The sequence below is a fragment of the Martes martes genome, assembly GCF_963455335.1.
Source record: "Martes martes genome assembly, chromosome: 15".
In the NCBI taxonomy this organism is placed as follows: Eukaryota; Metazoa; Chordata; class Mammalia; order Carnivora; family Mustelidae; genus Martes; species Martes martes.
The window spans coordinates 60487352-60506461 of NC_137903.1; the positions used below are offsets into that span (position 1 = coordinate 60487352).

Sequence of the window (19110 nt, forward strand, 5' to 3'; positions counted from 1 at the left end):
CGGGAGAGAAGCAGACGGACGCCCACCTGTACATGCAGCCTGTGGCCCAGGGACTGAACACCACCTTCTGGAGAAGTCCAGTTCCCTGCCAGTCACTTCCCAGTTATGTCCACTTCATCTCTGGGCCTTCTTTGTCCTGCTGGTATAGGAAGGACTACGAATGACTTATCCAGAGGCCCCTTTGTGCCTCCAACCAGGTCGGCTTTATGGTCACCCCTGGTGGAGTCAGGGTCATGCAGCGGCTCCCTCTTAAGGGGAAGCTTAAGGCTCCCTCTTAAGGGTTCTCTTTTTAAGGGCTTTTGTTTGTTTTTTGGTTTTGGTTTTGACCAGGACGTGAGTGATAGGAAAGCTAAACCACTTCCCGGGAGTGTCACAGAGCTGAGATCTGAGCCCTGGCAGTGTGACCTTGAAGTCCCAGCTCTCTTGTGCTCTTCTTATGTGCTCAGCGAGAGCACATAAGCCATGGAGTGTGACTTTTGTGGCGCCGAGCAAGGGTCAGATGTGGAAGTCCGGCCGGCACACACAGGCCACGGGGAGTCCGGGTGGTCACCAGGCCGCTGGGAGGAAGGTGCCCTCACTAGTCCTCTGCAGAACTTCATGGATCATGGCCTGAGGGGGAGGATGGGGGGGCCCACAACATTTCAGAAGACACGGGACACACAGCGGGCTGCCTCCAGGTCAGCAGTCTTGCCTTGTGCCCAGCAAAGCGGCCCACACGCTTGCTGACCTTCTCGGGCATCCAGCTGTTGGCAGGTGCAAAGCAAGCCCAGAGTTCGCGGCGAGGTCACCGGCACACCCGTCTGTCCATTCTCCCCTCGGGCTGCCCAGCTGGGCCTCTGACCACCACAGGTCTGTGCAGGCAGAGGTCAAAGCCCTGGGTTCCCTAGACCACGGGGACCACAGGCCTGACTCCCTGCTTCTGGGCTCCCAAAGTGGGAGGAGCCCAAAGGAATCCGAGAAAGGAAAAGGCAGAGGCGAGAAAGCCTTCCTTGCAGAGCGAAGGCACGGCCCCTGCTTCCTTGGCTTCCTGGAGAACAGCAGCTGGAGCTGGACTTGGGACCAGCAGCCCCGGGGGAGGCGGGGAGCCCTGGAAGCACACGGCCGGGGTCGGAGCGCAGGGGCGCCCCGCTCTCCCGGCAGCTCTGCTGCCACCAGGGTCCCACACCTCGCGCGGTTCCGTGATGTCTTCTTCCGGCTCTTCTGGAATCCCGCGAGTCCCGCGAACTTCCCCTGCGCACGGGCAGGTGTCTGTGTTTTAGAGGGACCATGTTTCCATGGTAAATAGATTTTTAAGAATTCCCAAAGGACAGACAGTGTCACCAACAGCAGAGAGAGGAGCCTCTGGCTGCCTCATGTTTGAAAGCGTTAAGAATAAAGACAACACTGACATTTGGGGTTGTAATGTGACGGAATCACAGTCTTTTAAAGGCAAGAACCACTTCTCCACACTCCATGCAATATTCAGTGTTTTGTTCACTTGTCTAATTGGATTAAAATATTTAGCTCCCTTTAAAATCTTGATTGTGAATTTATATTGCAAAATGTAATGTCTGACTCAGGAAGCAGTAACTGGGGCAAGTGTGTCTGAGGCAACAGAAAATTTGATTTATTTTTCTTCCATGAGTCTCATTCTGAAATTATTCACTCTTGGACAAAGTGAACTGTTAAACGGAAGAGCGAGTTTGGCTTCGATGAAGCCGTATGTGCTTTTCAGTATTAATTACACACGGGGTCTTCCGTGAAACCACCACCACCACCACCACCACCACAACCCACAAAAGTTAAACTGTGCTATTTGAGTTGCTCGGGGAAGTTTCTCTTGAGGGTCGCAAGACCCTTATGTTGGAAACACAGCACCAGGGGTCTCGTGTCACTCTTTAGAAACACTCAGGCAGCAGGGAGTTAATGACATTTTAGCTGCATATGTTCAAGTGTATTTAAAAAAATATGCAAGTCACTTTGGTTGACAGTGTCTTGTACACAGTTTTGAAAGAATCAGGGCAAACTTTAACAGAGTCAGTTTTTATTTGAAAAATATTTTCTGGGAATGTATCAGTGTTTATTTTTGAGACTGACAATTCGGGTGAAAATCAGGATAAAAACAAAAAAACAACAATTTGGTTGAAATCAAATTGTTTGTTTTCATCTATTTAGAATTCTTTCCAAAAAATCTTGGTTCAGGAGGAGGCTTTCTAATTTATTTTATTCAGTGTATTTGCTGTTCTATTCAAGCGCCATCTGTCCTGCAGGTAGCTGACTTCGGGGAAGCCCCCACGGGAGGCGGGCGAAGCCCCCAGGGCTCCAGGAGGACCCCCGCAAAGCTGCACGCACCTCCAGGTCCCGTTCGGGGTGAGCAGCAGGCACACCCTCCTCAGCGGGACCCCGGCCCAGTGACCCTCCCCTGAGCGGCCATTTCGAAGGTGCCCTGGCGCTGGCTTCAGGTCACAGGTGGGCCCTGCCTTCCCTCCTCCCCTGCGTCAGGTTCTTTGCTCGGTTCAACTCTCTTGCCGGCTCCTTCGGTGTAATGAGATAATGTCCATGATTTTGAATATAATCACATGTGGCTGCTGGATCCAAGCACAAGTTTGAATCAAATTAGAGAGTCAATTCACTGCCAAGAATGCTCAAAAGTCACAGGGCCTCCTGATTAATCCCTGATAAGTCAGTCTTATCCCGACTGTAGAGACGCTTCATCTGCAGACTGAGCACTGAGGACGGAGCCATAGGGCCCACGGGGAAGGCAGCTATCAGAAAACGAGATCTGAACCCTGAGTCATTGCCCAGTCGTTATACCCCAAACTCTCTGGGGTATAAAACCATCCTCTGAATGGACACCTTCTGTTCCTTCCCATCTCTCAGCCGCCACTCTCCCCAAGAAGAGACTGATTTCCTTAGCAGCTGGCATCACCCTCCCTGGCCAGAGGTTAGAGCCCCAGGCACCAGGTCCCAGAACGCTGACCCTGCTCCCGTACACTAGGCCCCACCACCACTCTCCCGAGACCCGGCCAGAGTCTCTGTCCCCCCAAGAAGAGGCAACAGGGCCTGTGCCCAGAGAAGGGCTGTGGGGCCATGTCTGCAGGCCGGCTGGGTGCGTGGGGGCTTTGGGGTTCCATTTCTCCACAATGACCAGCATCACCATTTTAGGACATTTTAAAAGCCATTTTCTAGAAGTCCCCTGCCTGCAGCGTGAGGCAGGAGAGTAACAAAGCCACTGCATTTAGTCACACGAAGAAAAAGGCGGACCAGAAGCCCTGAGCCAGGCCCACTCGGCCGGCCCAAGTCCTGCACACCAGCGGTGTTGGAGGGGAAGGCGGGAATTCTCACAGTTAAAAACATCATGCGGCCTAGTTAGGACCACGAACAGCTCGCTCGGCCAGACTGCTGTGCGGGTTTTAGAACGTAAGCAGAAACAACTCAGAATAATAAAACCTTCCGAACAGACGTCACTGTTTTCCTATCATGGGCCGCAGGCCAACCCCGGGCCAGTCATCTGCTCCAGGACCCAGGGCTCGGGACCTGGGAGCATACCAGAGGCCTGGGACTCAGCATCGGGTGGACAAAGAGTTTGAGAGTTTGACCTATCCCATTAAGTCCTTAGGCTTACTCCAACCAGGCTGAGAACACGGAAGCCTTTAGCTAAACATTTCATCCCTAAATGAAAAGATGAACCAGTGTCTCTCCAGGAAAACAGGGAGTCGGGTCAGTCACTTGGGAGCTCGCAGGGAGCTGTCCTCCTATATCCCTGCTGAGGGCACACAGCGGCCTCATTTACTTCAAGGGCTGGAAGCTAAACTCACAATTCCAGTTTATTCCATGGCCGAACTAATGCCACACTTGGGCAGAAAGAGCAGGCCTGTGGTTTAGGTATTCTGCAGAGAGCTTGCAAAACTGGATCCTTGCCTCTTCTTCAAACACTAGTATTTGCTACTGAAAGCCAACAGTCCCTCTATGAAATGTCTTTTGTCGTGTTCATATTAAAATAACTCCAAATGTACTATTTGAATCTGAAAGATCCCTTTAGAGATGAGCCAGATGGGCTGGGATCAGATAACTCAGGATGGTCAAATCATCTCTGTGGCTTCAGGCAAGAGAAGAAAGACCTACTCCTTTTTTTTTTGAGGATTTTTTGAGGTTTGGGTTTTGTTTGTGTTTTAAATGCATTTTATGAAAATTTTGCAATCCATTTGGCAATTATCAGGTTTTTCAAGCCCTGGAAGAGGTTTCTAAGCGTTGATGGTCCATGTTCAGATCTGAGTGGCTGTGAGGTGGGCAGATGGGGAGTTAAAAGGGAAATCCTACATGATAATGATCTGGTCCAGAATCAACAGGAAACTGCCATGTGCTCAGAGCTTGGACAGAAGACTCCCCACAAGTCTTATTCTGAAGTGGTTCTTGGCTCCTAGAGCCAAAGGATTCACTCATGCTAAGAGCCCCTGTCCTTCCACCACGTGTGACAGGAGCCTGGTCCCCCACCTGGAGAGCCGGTGGCCCCAACCTTTGGCTAGCTCCATGCACGGCCTCCTGCAGGACCTGCCCAGACAGTTAGGTTATGGCCGGGGTCGAGCCTGAGCCTTTCAGGGCCTCCAAAGCTCCGTGTCCCTCGGAATTACCCAACCAGCTTGTTAAAATGCCAATTCCTGGCGTGTGTGACCGGAGGCCGTGTATTGGTGTCCCTCGCAGTTACCCATTTGCAAGCCCCCCAGACGCCTGTGATGAGCGGTGTGAGAGGGTCAGCGGCGCCGGGGCCACGGGGTACAGGCGGGTCTGCAACCCCAGGCCGCAGTTCAGCGCCTGGCACTGGGGTTTTCTCTTACTCTCCGCGGAGAAATGAGTAGTACCGGCGAGGGTTTCGGTACACTGAATGGGAAAATTCCCTCAGAGGAGGGCGGCTCCCCAGTACCCGTTGGGCACATTTTGAAAGAAGAAAGAGAGACCGCTTCTCACTCTTCTCCTGGCCAGAGGCACTCTTCCCATTCATCATTCCAAGCACTCGCTGTGTGGGCGCCTGGGGGCTCTCCTAATACAGCATCCCAGGACAAGACAGAGACTGGGGCCAGTCCCTGGACCACCTCATTATCCTAACATGCTGCTTGATGGGGCAAAAAGTACAGCTTCTCCGACAGGAAGAGAAGCCATTTAGGGGAAAAGGCCTCACACCATACTGCTGACTCACCGGGATACTCTCCTCTCTCCGTGATCCCTTTGGGTGGCCCCAGATCTACCCTCAACAGGGAAAGCCCGGACTGTGGCGTCAGTCTTAGGTGCCATTTGTAGTGTCCCTACTTGCCAGCTGTGCAGGCTGTTGCAGCCTCAGTTTCCCTAGATGCAAAGTGGAGACAAGCATCGATCTTGCAGGCTCGTTCAAGGGCAACGAGAGTTCGCGCGCACTGTACAGGCAGCGCTGCCGGGCGCAGTCACCGGCCGCTGACGTCGGACAAGACTCCTGCAGCCCACTCGCCATGGCTCCTCCAACCGGCAGCCCCTCTTTCCTCAGCCACTTTCAACTGTACACACCCCCCGGGCCCTTCGGAGTCTGCTTCCTGCACAAAGCCTGCTCGCCCCTATAGCCCTCTGCATCCTTCCGCGGGCCACAGTTCCACACTCGGTGTGGCCTGCTGGGTCGAGGGTTGTTCTTATGCATGAACTCCAGCTCCCGAAAGAGGGCAGGCCCGAGGGCTACACATCCCTGTCCCCCACCATGCCCAGCATGGTCTTCAGGATCCCCCTGCCAGCTTATGGGGCTGCCCAACAGAAGTACTGGGGTTTGCACCTGTCAACGGCACAGCTCTGGAAACAAGGAACAAGAAAAAGCCCCACGCGCAGACACCACTGTGTCCTCTGGTGGGTGAGCCAGCCCAGAGGACCCCCTCCGCCCCCACACACATACCCCTGCGCGGGGCTTGACGGGTACCTGGGATCTCAGACGTCCCACCTCTTCGGCCAGACTCTGTCTCTCCAGAAGAAGCTCGTTCTGCTTTTTGAGAAGCTGCACCAGCTGCTGGGCTGTGGCCTGGCTGTGCTTGTCCAGCTGCTTTAGCCTGCGGAGAAATCCACCGCAGAGTTAGGGATGGGTCCTGAGGCAGCAGAGTGGGGGGGGGGGGGGACGGTAGCGGCCAACTTCAGCCCTTCAGTGCGTCCCACTGCTGGGTCCGAGAGAGGCCCTGGTTAGTGAACCAGGAGCTGCAAATCCAGGTGACCCTGAGGGGCGAGGCCAGCAGCAGGCTCTTGGAACGCAGCACTGATTAAGATGAATGGAATCACGTCAAATGTGAAGGGGAATCAGGAGCCTTCTCCGGGAGTTGTCCATGAGTAAACACACAGGTAAGCTGGATAAGGAGAAGAAAAACCTAGACCTTAAACTCACAGAGGTCGAGGGTGAGGGGCCTAAATGCTTCCATTGTTCAGCGGGAAACGTCTCTGGCAGGCTGCAGCAGACAGCCCGCCCTGGCTGGGGAAGTGGGCGAGGGACAGCAGAAACACTGAACTAAGGGTTTTCCATTATTAATCACTCAGTCAATCATGAGCTCCGGCATCGCTGACCAGATGTCTTTAAAGATCCTAAATTTGTCATTCTGCTGATGGGCCCTCCTCTCCAGACTTGCTAATTCACTCAAACTATTATCCTCATTTGTCCACAGACGGCTTCCTACAGCACACTCACCCCTGGAAATGTAGGCTTGGGATTAAATTTAGAGCTGTACAACTACCCAGCCCTGTTCTGGAAAGAGGCTGGCTGTGTCCTGCACCCTTCCTTCCGGACCAAAAGCACCGATGGTGAAATTGTATTTTCACAGGGAAAGGATTTTAAAAGCTCAAGGTGCAATTCAAACTCCAGGCTACACGTCCAACACTCACCGAGTCAAAGGCCCCGACGTCATGTGCAGATACTGGCGTCAGGCTGCCCCAGGTCAAGCCTCCCTGCGTCCCGCCAAGCTTCTGCTGCGTTCCCAGCACAGGGAAGCACTGACAAGGGCAGAGACTGGGGCCTTGGGGTGGGCGGACTCCTTTCCCACCCCAGCTGGGAGGCGCACCTGCCGGCGGGTAAAACCGCATCCTGAGGGAACCTGACGACATTCTAGTACCGCTCACGCTCTCCCAGACTCTTGGGCCACCTGCAAGCCTGCCCCTTTCCCAGACGGCACCGACTGCGGGCCCTGTCTGCCCGTCTCCACCTTGGAAGGATTTTTGTGGGTATCTTTGTTTAGGCTGTCCCCGAAGGCACGCTCGGGTCCCCACCCCGGTCTCCTCCTCCTCCTCACGCACTCCGGGCCTTTCGCTACTTCCTACCGCGGCAAGCACGAGGAGCCCGAAACCGAGAACAGGTGGTGGGCGCGGGGGCAGCAGGGCGCATGCTCACGAGGCCCGCCCCTCCCACCGCCCGCGTGAGGCGGCCGTCTGGCCCCGCCCGCAGGCCCAAGCCCCGCCCCCTGGCTCCAAGCTTCCGGCTGGTCCTGGAGAAAGCCCAGGGAAGGAGCCAGGGAAGGTCTTAGTTCTTCTCTCTTGTGTGTGTGGCTGTTCAGGGCCAGGCTCCGGTGCTGTGGCCCTGACCGGCCTCCCAGCGTCCCAGATCAGGCTGGGGCAGACCCGAACACAACGATCTTCCAGCCAGGTGTGAGCGCCTTGCCGCTTCGACACGGTATACACGATGGTCGTGCCCCCTTGCCCCTGTGGCCCTGCCTCGGATCCTGGTGAAGCCCGGGCACTGCAGCTTTGGGAAGCCCCCTCTGTCCCCAAGGGCACCCATCACACTGTCACACGGGGACAATTCTTCCTGAGAGCAGTCCCCAAACCACCCCACGGGCGTCAGACCAAACGGGAGCTTCCCTGCACCGTCTCCTGCGCAGAGAGCAGCTGGGAGGGGCGAGGACACCCCAGGGCGGCAGAGATGCCGGCCCGCCGGCTTGCGGCGCAGGGCAGGGGCCCTCTGCCCCGACTGACCCACCGACAGATGCCGGCAGCCACCGCCCATCTGAGCAGCTACTCCGCTGTCCTGCACTGGGGTGGGTCCCCTAGAGGTGAGAAGAGCCTTTTTCCTCGAGAAGCAGACAAACTACCGCTTGGGTATTTCAATCAGACAGGTGGAAAGCATTGTTATTAGCAGCTGAGCTGTCTAAACCCTCGAGCGGCTTTCTCCCTCCCATCAAGCCCTGGGTGTGGAGACAGCCACAGGCTAAGCTCTGGCCAGGCGGTAGGCCACTGGCTTCAGGCTTGCTGGAAACAAATGTAACAGAAACATGGGGCAAATAGATGACACCATTAAGGCTTAAAGACAACAAGACGCCAGGAGTGGCCTTTCCCCATGTGGTCCCTTGCCCTGTGCTTTGATCAAATGGGATAACAGTCCTGTGGGCTGATGGCTTCAGTGTGTGTTTCCGGGCCCCTGGAAAGAGGTGGCTGCCTGATCCAGAGCTAAGGGCTGAGCCAAACGCTGCTCTCACAGCACAAAATGCTGGCCACAGGCTGGCCACGCTGGCTTACAGCCAGAAATGGGGCCAGTCCCTGCCTACACCCTTCTGCCTTGGAGGCCCCAGGACCTAGGCCAGGCTCTGTTGGCAAACCGTTTTTGCAAACCGTAGGCTTCAGCTCCCTGCGGCGATCACCTGAGAGCACCCGCCCCCCCCCCCCCCCGGAGCTGCTGAATCAAGTCCCTGGGTCTGGCAGAAGGACCTCGGGAGAGCCTTCCTCCACGAGGCTGAAGCTCCTCCTGCCCTCGGCTCACAGTGGGAGCCAATGTGAACGCTCCAGGCGGTCAGTCTTGGGGGGCTTTTCACCCTTAAAAAGACATGCCCCTTCTTGTTCGAGGTCAGCTTCCATTAGGTCACTCCACGTGCAGCAACGAAGTCAATCACCAGATCAGAAAAGGTAAAAATCACCACCAAACCAAACCCGCATTAGTTAAAAGACAGAAACAAACCCAGATTTTAGATAAAAGGGACTCAGTTAAGGAAATAAATTTCAATAGCAGCTCTCTTGAGGTGTTTTATGAATAGTGGGAAGTTGGTTTTTTTTTTATTAACAAGTTATTTCTTGGAACAGCCTGCCCCAAACGCTGCACAACCCTGCCTGTACTCTGTCCTTGTCTCCCTGCACGGATCAGTGAATTAAAAGGTAGGTGCTAGACCCCATCTTACAGTTGAGAGACGGAAGCTGAGAGGTCCAGGAAGCTTGCACAAAGCCATAGAGGAAGCACGGGAGCTCGGGGTCCTCTTAACTTTGTTAAGGAATGGTTCATTCATTGAGTTAACTCAACAAACCAAGCAGTTAACTCTTCCTTGGGAAACACCTCTCGTGGGTCAAGTACTATAGGGTAGATACAGGGTCCAGGAGGCCCCAGCCTCTGCTCACGCCCGTCCCATGAGGCAGGAACTAGTCTTACCCCACTTTAAGGACAAGGATCCCCTTGTCCTTAAAGTGGGGTAAGACACAAGAGGAAAAGTGGCTGGTTCTGGCCACTCAGCAAGCAAGTCAGGATGCGAAAGGGGAATGGGTATTGTCCTGGGCAGGGGCTCCCCACAGGAGAAGGGGCACTGCAAAGGCCATGCTGTCTGCGAACTGAGAGCGCACGGTGTGGCAGGACCAGAATCCCCAGGCTGTTCACACGGTCAGTGATGCTGGTCCCAGTCCAGCCGTGCAGCCAGACCAACAGCTGTGGACCTTGTCCAGGCAGTGGGGGGCCCTGCACCAGGAAAGAGAGGATGGGAGGAAGGACAGAAGGGGTAGAAGGGGTAGAAGTTCTGGGGCCAGAGGGAGGTACCCACGAGCTGTGCACCTACCGAGCAGGTATGCAGCCTGGGGCCTGGGGCCTGGGGCCTGGGACAGGTCCGGCTGGATGTCCAGCCGCCGGCTACACCTGCTGAGAGGAGTAGCCATGAACACGGGGCAAGATTCACCCAGGAGAGCCGGGAGGAGGTTTTCAAGTTTGTTAAAAATACAGGTGTCCTTGGGGCGCCTGGGTGGCTCAGTCAGTTGAGTGTCCGACTCTTGGTTTCCATTTGTGTCACGATGTTGGGGTCCTGGGATCGAGCCCCAAGTCCGGCTCCGTGCTCAGCAGGGAGTCTGCCTGTCCCTCTCCATCTGCTTTTTTCCCTGCTTGGGTGCAGTGTGCTCTTTCTCAAATAAATTAATATTTAAAAATCTTTATAGAGGCATCCGAGCCACGACGCACGTCTGCTGCAATGAGAGGGAAGAGGGCCAGGACAGGGCCTCGGGGATTGGCCACACTTACAGGGTAGCAGGGGACAGGGAGCCACCAAGCCACGGAGACAGACGACCTTGAGGAGGCAAGCCTGGAGAGAGAACCTGGCGCTTAAGAGGGGAGGCCTTCCAGGAGGAAGGGGGGCTCCGTGTGGCGCGTGCCACTCCGGCCGTGGGGGTGTGGCCACGGCTGCTCGCCCTGTCACGAGGGAGCTGTGGCTGAAGGGGGGACACCGTTCTGGAGAGAGGGAGAGGGGCTTGGCACAGGGCAAAAGAGCAAGAGGGGCGCAGAGGGTGGAAGGGGCCGGAGCCGGTGGGCAGGAGAGAGGGGGATTCCTCCAGGCAAAGGGTGCCAGGCTTCCCCAGGCAGGAGGGCACCCGCAGCAGAGGCCGGGGCCCTCCTCACCAGCGGGGCGAGTAAGGACAAGCCCCTGCTCCACAGCCGTCCCGTTCCGCCCCGGCTCGAGGGCACAGGTGTTTGCCGAGTAAAGAAGAAGGTGACGAGCTGTGGCCGGCGAGCTGCTACCGAGGGCGAGCGCACCGGCCGGGGCGGGGGCAGGGGCACGAGGGCGGAGCGGAGGGAGAGCCTTCCCGCGTGGACACAGGCGCCCCGACGGACCCTTCGCACAATCTCACCCCATCCCGGCCCTGCAAGGACTCCTGCTCTCCAGCCACCCAGATGCCCCTCTGCTCCCCTGCGGACGTTCTCGGGGGGGGGGGGGCCGAGCAGGACCCCTCCGATTTTCGAGGCGCAGCTCTCAGCTTAAGAGAGCTTCTTGTTCTGCTTGGGTTCCTGTTTGGAGCCATTTCTTCCCCGTGGCACGGAGGAATCCGAGGAGAGAGTGGGGCCGCCCTCCCAGGCCTGCCTCGGAGTCTGCGTGGACAGCAGCCCCTCCTGCGGGAAGGAGCCCTCGGCGGCCTGCAAACCCCGCACCGGCTGGACAGGGCAGGACAGAGTCTTCCGTCCCTCCCGGATGCCCCCCCCCCCCGGGATGTACTTGGCATCTGCCCTGGCGGTCACGGCACCCAGCGGAGCAGCGGCCCGGGGCAGGAGGCCGACCCTCCCCGGGAGGCAGCTGGCGCGCCCCTGCCCTTCAGGGCACTGAGGCCTCAGCCAGTCGGTGACCAAGAGCCCCTCTGGGCCACTCTCTACCCAGGGCTGGGCTCGCCACCCTGACTGCAGGGACAGGGCCCATTTCCTTAAGGATCTGCGGGTGTGTAACTGCCCCCTCGGGGCAGAAGTGGGGGGCCTGGGGGGGCAGAGAAGAGCAGAGCAGTCAGAATGGGCTGGGCTGGGGGGCTCGGCTCCCGGGGGTTACCTGCAGGTGGGGCCGCGGTTACCATGGGAACACGGGAACAGGCCCGCCGGGACCGGCTCTACCCATCCCACAGCGATCTCCCCGCCACACCCCACCAGGCAGGAGCCCAACCAACATTCTTTTTTTTTTTTTTTTTTAAATATGCAAGACTTCAGGATAAGAGGGAGCAAGCAGCGCAATAGAGAACAACTTTCTAGAGCTGAGTGGGCTGGGGAAGATGTCTTATGCAAAACAGAAGCGGCGCGAGCTGCCAGCTCCGGTCCTGCGCTTCAGACACTCATTTGCTATGAATACTGTGAAAGCAAGTGAATACATATATTTAAATTTTTTTATGTTGTATGTGATACATACAAAATATATGCAGTGTATAAATAAGTTATGAGGTATAATAATCAAATGAACACTCGTGAAGCTGGTACCAGCCCCCAGGGGCCACCGCCCACGGAGCCGTCCCCAGGCCCGCCCCCTTCTCCCTCCAGAGGCGGCCAGTCTCCCCAGAAATACACGTTTTGTAGAGGAGACGCTTTCGTTTCCCTCAACCCTCTCACCCTGCAGCTTTCTACAGACTGTGGGGGTCTTTTTCTTTCTTTCTTTCTTTCTTCCCGCATTTGTGTTGTTTTGGTGTGGGGTCTGGTGGGGGTCAAACGTCCTTTATCCTGAAATGTTTCCAGGCCGGAGCCCCTCCTTTGGTCGCTCTGGCTATCGTAAAGGTTTGCCCTCCCCTTCGTAGATAAGCGTTCTCAAATGCCGCCACCACGGATGTCACTGGGACGGGGCGGGGTGGGGGTGGGGGGCTCCTCATGGAAATGAAGAACAGTTTTCAACCAACACGTGGACTTAAAAGGTGCGAACATCGGACTATAAAACACGTACTCACCTCTCTACTAATTCCCAGGGAACAGGAATCTTTTCACATTCGCTAATTTAAAGCTCCTGACAATACCGAAGGGGAGCTAGGACTGTCATCCGCACCATTTCTGGCTTGAGAAAAGCCAGGCACAGCCCTTAGCCATCCGTCCAAGCTCAGACAACCAGCAGGCGGAGAGCCAGGGGGACCAGGGCATGAAGGACAGGCCTGTGTCTCGGTCATGGGTGGCCACCTCCAGTTGCCTGGTTCCGAGCCCTCCGTACCACCTCCTCCCTCGCCCTTCCAGTCCACGAGACTCAGACTCCTGGCTCCCAAGACTGGCCCCTTGACTCTCTGGATCTTTCTGCAGCCCACCATCCCGCCACCTCACTGTGCTCCCAGCCACTTACTGTCGCCCTGGCTTGCCTGCCCCTCCCACCGGCCTCTGTTGAGTTCCCTAAGGACAGGAAGGGGGTCTAGTCCAGCTCGCCATCTCCAGCATGTAGCCAGGTGCCTACCACAGAGGTTGTGCTGGATAAAATCATCAGAAAGAACAAACTCCTTACCAGTGGACACTATTCATACCGAAGACGAGACCCGTGATTTCATCTGTAGCATCCGTATGCTTTCACATGTGCTAACTTCGAAACAGCGTTAACATACACGTTAAATAACTTGAAATGTGCTATTGAAATTCACCACTAACTTAAAAGACGATGCAGAGACATGACTTTGAAATCCCACCACGAACTACCTATTCTCCTCCGGCAGGAGATTTGGTCTCCGTCAACCTCACATTCTCCGTTTCTGGAGAAGAGAAAACCTTGGGAGCTCCCGGATCAGCAGCTCTGGGGTAAGGCCCAGCAGGACACGTTTTCGTGGGCCCCCTGGGTCATTCTGGTCGCTTCTCAAGTGCAGGCACCACTGGCACGCAGTAATTCCAGTATTATTCCTGTATACAAGATAAGTTCTCATGGAGGATGATTTTTTCCCCCGTGGCTCCAGCTTTGATCCCTGAATGGCCAACTGTCCACATGAAAACTGTGCCGGTCTACTCCCAAGCCTGGATGTCAGTCACGAGAAGTTAAGCAAAGCACGTGATCACGGTGAGCTTCCTCCCACATGGAATGAGGGAATAAGCTAGAACAGGCGTCAGCAAACATCACACCCCAGGGCCCTGTCTTCGTACAGTCTGCAAGTGAAGGGTGGTTTTTACATTTTCCAATGACGAATTAAAAAAAAAAAATCACAAGAAAAACAATGTTTTGCGACACAAACATTCCACACAATGTTGACGACTTGACCCTTTAGAGAGAGTTTGCTGGTCGCCGGGCTCAGGGATGACTAAGTCATGATCCCACAGTACCCTGACTCTACACAGCCTCCCTCGCTGTGTCCCCATCTCCGAACCCTGCAGCCAGCTGTAGTCCTAACAACACCCACTGCCCAAGTGCAAGTTTGAAAACCCATTCACCCTCCTAAGTGTTCCAGGTAACGAACTGTGGTTAAGAAGCCGATTCCTGTAAAGTTGTACACTTGGTTCCAATACTTGCAAATCGCTTGCCACAATTTCCAAAATCCCGTATCATTCATGGGGCTGCACAGAGTTGGCAAGAAGGAGCCTCGTGGTGAGGAGTCTGGGACACATTCTAGCCCATCACCCTCACTTAGAACACAAGGGCGGTTTCAATGGCCGCTGTGCCAGCCAAACTTCCTTTGCTCAAATCTACCCTGTTCTTCAGTGAGTGTAACCAAGTCATTCATTCTAAAAATCCTGCCGTTCTGGGGACAGTTTTCATTCCCAGCAAAGGGAACTTATTTCCCGCGGTGCCCCTTTGGTTTCCCACTCCCTCAAGTCAGCCTTGTCTACTTGTGGAAGTGGAGCAGGGGGTGGGGGGGCCTCCTTAGGGGCGCGAGTGGGGGAAGGCCCCTGCGCTCCTCTTCAGAAGGATCAGATCACGTGAGAGCTGACAGGCACTTAGGGCTCACCCAATTCAGCCCCTGAAGCTGAACCCAAGGCCCACGGTCACACGGCCCGTGTGCAGGAAATCTAGGACCAAAACCCATGTCCCTTGACTCCAAATCCAGTGCTCTTGGAAGCATTTCTGAATCCTTTTGAAAAAGGCCTGACCTCTCTTCCATACTACAAAAAAATAAGGATTTTAGGTAAGGACCTTGAGAAAGGTGACCCACTGGGCAACCTATTCTCTGAGGCCTGGGGGTGGGGAGCCCCTCGGCCAGCACTCTTCCGCCAGGCTCGGGGGAGGGAGCCAGTTTGGGCTTTGCTTTTTGTTCCTTTTTATACTTCCACTCTATTGCCAACTTATTGGGGACCACACAATGCTGCTGCACTGACGGCAAGAATTTCTAAACACAGGGACGCCCGGGTGGCTCAGTGGGTTAAGCGTCTACCTTGCGCTCAGGGTCCTGGGACTGAGCCCCATGCTGGGCTTCCTGCTCAGCAAAGAGTCTGCTTCTCCCTCTCCCTCTGCCCCTCTGCCTGCTTGGGCTCATGCTCTCTCTCTAATAAATAAATAAAATCTTAAAAAAAAAAAATTTCTAAACACCGTTTCTGTTCTGTTCTTGTCACCAGCCAGTTTGTGGACTCCTCGGCCCAGATGTTGCACTGACCAGTCCGGACCGGTGTGGGCATGAAGGGCGCGCACGGAGCCCCAGAGCTCCAGACACCCACCTGGGGAGCTTGCTGCCGGCCGGCCCCGCCACGACGACCCTGTGGCCTCGGACACTGTCAGGCCCGGCTCTCCCACAGACCAACTGCAGGGAACAGAGCTTCCCCTAGAAATGAGTGTCAGCTTCCCCACAGAACGCCGAGAACATCTGCTTTACCACTGCCTTGTCATCCTAACGAGCAAGTGCCACAGGCTGAGCCTGTGATCCCCTGGGCGGGCCTGGCAGGAAGAAGGGATCCTGCACCACGAACCCGCGGGGACCAGAGCTGACCCGCCAAGAATCTTCGACTCTGAAGAACCTAGGGGGCCGCTTGCCCCGGGCCTCAGTCAACTTCCGGCAGCTCTTTTTAAAGCAGAAGCAGTCAGGGAGAGCCCAGCTCTGTGGGGCGAAGTGAGACGGGACAGAGGAATGAAAACCGCTGAAAACCCAAATGCTTGCAAAGTATAACCCAGGCCACATCTGGCTCGTGGCCATTTAGAAGCCGTAGCAGCGAAACCCAGACGGCCTCTCGTGGCGGTCCCTACCTAAACTCAGGCACCCCCCCCTTTGAAAAACCATGTACTTGGAAATAAGATCCTGCCTAGGAAAAGTCGCAAGAATAGTACAAAGAGGGGTGCCTGGGTGGCTCAGTGGGTTAAAGCCTCTGCCTTCAGCTCAGGTCATGATCCGGGGGTCCTGGGATCGAGCCCCGCATCGGGCTCTCTGCTCTGCGGGGAGCCTGCTTCCTCCTATCTCTCTGCCTGCCTCTCCGCCTACTTGTGATCTCTCTCTCTGTCAAATAAATAAATAAAAGTCTTAAAAAAAAAAAAAGAATAGTACAAAGAACTACCCAATTCACCTTCTGTTATCATAAACCCATTTATTATTCTCCTCTCTCTCTCTCTGCCCCCTACACACACCCTATACACAGACACACACACACACACACACACACGTGTATTTCTCATTGCTTTTGGAGCCATCTGATTGCGAATCCCACGAACCCAGACCTCCATGTACGTCCTAATGAAAAAGACTCCCACAGACTGTAGCATGTTATCAATGGCAGTAACCACAACAGGGATATAATACCTTGATCTAACCTACTGATTTCCAATTTTGTCAACTGACTCCAAACTGTGCCTTTTCCTCTTTTACCGAAAAGATCCTCTGCGCTCAGATATCACGTCTGTTTAGTACCCTTGATCTGGAACAATTAAAAGACCAGTTTTATTTTGATGAATGCGATTTGTAATGCAATCAAAGTATCTCAAAAGCAGACGGAACTATCGCAACGCATGAGGCTCCCGCCCAGTTGCCCTATTGAGTTATGTTTTAAGATTTTATTTATTTATTTATTTGGGGTGGGGGAGGGGGGAAGAGGGAATGAGAATCCCAAGCAGATGCTGCGCTGAGCGTGGAGCCCAACATAGGGCTCGATCCCACGACCGTGACACCACGACCTGAGCCAAAACCAAGAGTCGGACGCTTAACCGACTGAGCCACCCAGTCGCCCCCCAGCCCTCTGGAGTCTTCGCCGCAGTGTGGTGTTTGCACGAGGATTTGTTCCCAGTGAGGTCCCCCTGGGGCTCCCGGACGCACAAACCCTCTGGGAGCGGTCCTGCACTTAGCAGGTTTACACTGTCCCAAACCCACTCTCTATTTCCTGCACGGCTGACCACCCTTGAGATGGGTGAACTGGTCACAGAGGTGTGATCAAGTAGGAGCGAGCCCACGGCCGCTGAGTAACCAGATCCAATCACTCCCGTACGCTGATTGGCACACATCTTCATTAGGTTTTAATGCAAGTAATTTGATAAGTACTCCTGGCCATCCACTACAGAACTGTCAGCGCTGAAAGCTTTTTATTTAGCTCCTCTTCCGTCTAGAGTCTATACCGAGGCAGCCTCCCCGCTGACCCTTGTCAAAGAACCCCATCTGCTGGTTGCCACGGTAACTGAAGGCGACCAATTGAGCTGAACAGAGTGACTCAGAAATAAAATCTGCAGCCAGAGGAATTCTGCTAAGAGTAATAAATCATTTAGTAAAAGGGGTTCCTCCACCCAGCGATGAGTGTTGGGATAATGTGGTGGCAGCAGTCTTGCAGCTCCAAGGGCCGGCGGCGCAGAGCACGGAGGCCCTGCTGGAGGGAGGGCTCGGGCAGCAGAAGGAAGGGGCCCATCCCGCCCGGCTGCCCGCCGTCGTGGGGGACAAGGAACCAATTCCACCCAGGGTTTCGTGTCTGGGCTACGAAATGTTGAATTTTAAAAGTGGCAAGAGAACCAGTCTAGGCTTCCAACACTCCTTCCTCTCTCTCTCTCTCTCTCTCTCTCTCTTTTTAAGAGCACCAGTAGAGAAAATGCCCCAAGTTGCTCAGGAGGCCACTGTGGCCCTGAGGAGGGGGTTCAGGGAGAACGAATACTGCGATTGCTCTGGAATAAGGAAGGCTGCCGCAGCCTCCTGTCATCAGTGGAGTCTTAGGTGCTCCGAGCAGAAGCCGGCTCTGTGTCTGAGGCGCACAGTCCTTGAGGCAGCTGGAGACAGGGCTCAGGTCAGAGCGCTGGGAGCGACCCTACTGGAAGGTTTGCGGAGAGGGTCAGGGGCTCTCTCTCTGGGTCCCAGTTCCGAACCAGCAAAGTAGGCAGCCTTCCTAAGTTAAGATTTCCTGAATGAGAGGAAAGAAAAGAAGGGGAAGGAGGAACTTCCTGGGGGCTCAGGCCCTCACCCCACAGCCGGGCTGGGTCATGCCCCCCCCACCGCCCCCTCCCCCGCAAGAGCTCCAGCTGGCTAGATTAGGAATCCCCTGTGGGCAGCAGGGCCCGGGCTTCAAGAAGCGGAGGCCGCAGGCGGCTGACTCTTCCATAGGCCATTTAAGCTCTCTAGGCCAGTCCCTCAGTGGTGGTGATGGGACAGCCGTGGGAACCATCAACTGAGGCAGGAGGGGAGGAGCTAGAGGTGGGGCCGCGGGGCCTGTGGTGGGCGACGGTGGTGGGAGGCTGGGGACAGCCTCATCCTGCCGGTGCCTCTCCCCAAGGGCTGCAAACCGGCATTTTAACGGCGTGGGTAGCAATGCGGACCTCCTCCCAACGCCTGACCCCCAGGGCAGTGGGAGGACCCTGCACCAGATCATCCCCAGGGATAAGTCCCTGCTTTAGAAAAGAGCAACTGCCAAACAGAAGGTAGTAGTTGTCATCTGTACACCCCCCGCCCCCCATCCTAGAGGCTGCCAAAGACAGGCTTCATCTGAGAGCTGTAGCGAAATCCCTTGCACCGAGTCGGGAGCGCCCGGGAGCTCGCCGCCCGCCTCCCGCCGCGCGTTGGCCACTTCCTCGCGCGCCCGCCGCGCCCCTGCACCTGCTCTCAGGCCGCCTGCGAGCGCGCCCCGGGCCGGGGGCCGCCCCTCCTGCGGGCGGTTGGGGAGGGGGTCCGCCCGGCTCCCGCGCCCCGCCGCCCCGCCAGCCCCCCGCCCGCCTCCGCTCCGGGCGGCGCCCGCACCTGCTGCGCGGCCGGGGCGGCTCCGCGGGGCGCGCGGGGCTCTGCGCTTCGGCGGAAGGAGAGGACGGAGCCGACGCCGCGGCCGAGGGAGGAGATGGGCGACAGCCTCCCTAACTCCAGGCTCACGGCCGCACCTCCTCCCCTGCGCGGCGGAGGGGGAAAGTTTGGTTTCCTTGGGCTGGGGAAGGTGCTGCGCGACCGCCTTTGCTTTTCTTAGCTTTTAAGTCCTTATGCGTGAACCAAACACGAATCGTTTGATGACGGTCCTGGAGGACTCGGACTGGAACAGGAGAGGCATCTTGACTAAGAGGCCGAAGAACACTACGGCCCGTGTAGTTTCTGTTCGTGATTAAGCGGCTCGGGTCACTTACTGGACGCGCCGCACAGCCGCAGAGCCCGGGGACGGGAAAGTTACAGGGGCGGGGCCTGACCTCGCCTTATCCGCCCTCCCATCAGGGCCCCGACCCAGCTGTTGTTTTAGGATCTGTCCTAAAACGTGCCCCGAGAAACAGGACTCTGATTCCGTACAGACAGCCCAAGCGGGTGCTGCTTTCTGACGGAGCTGCTCCCACCGACGTCCCCTCT

General features: G+C 56.0%; 1 protein-coding gene across 4 annotated transcripts in view; it reads right to left on the bottom strand.

Moving 5' to 3' along the window:
* SDCCAG8 (SHH signaling and ciliogenesis regulator SDCCAG8) overlaps nt 1-19110 on the bottom strand; it is a 228077-nt gene that overhangs the window by 3228 nt on the left and 205739 nt on the right. For all 4 annotated transcript variants that reach the window (XR_013968053.1, XM_080824934.1, XM_080824935.1 and 1 more), the window contains one exon: nt 5912-6038. Coding sequence is in view for 3 of the 4 variants with exons in the window: in XM_080824934.1 (XP_080681060.1) it covers nt 5912-6038 (127 nt within the window). In the remaining variant the exon portion in view is untranslated. The remainder of the gene's footprint in view (nt 1-5911; nt 6039-19110) is intronic.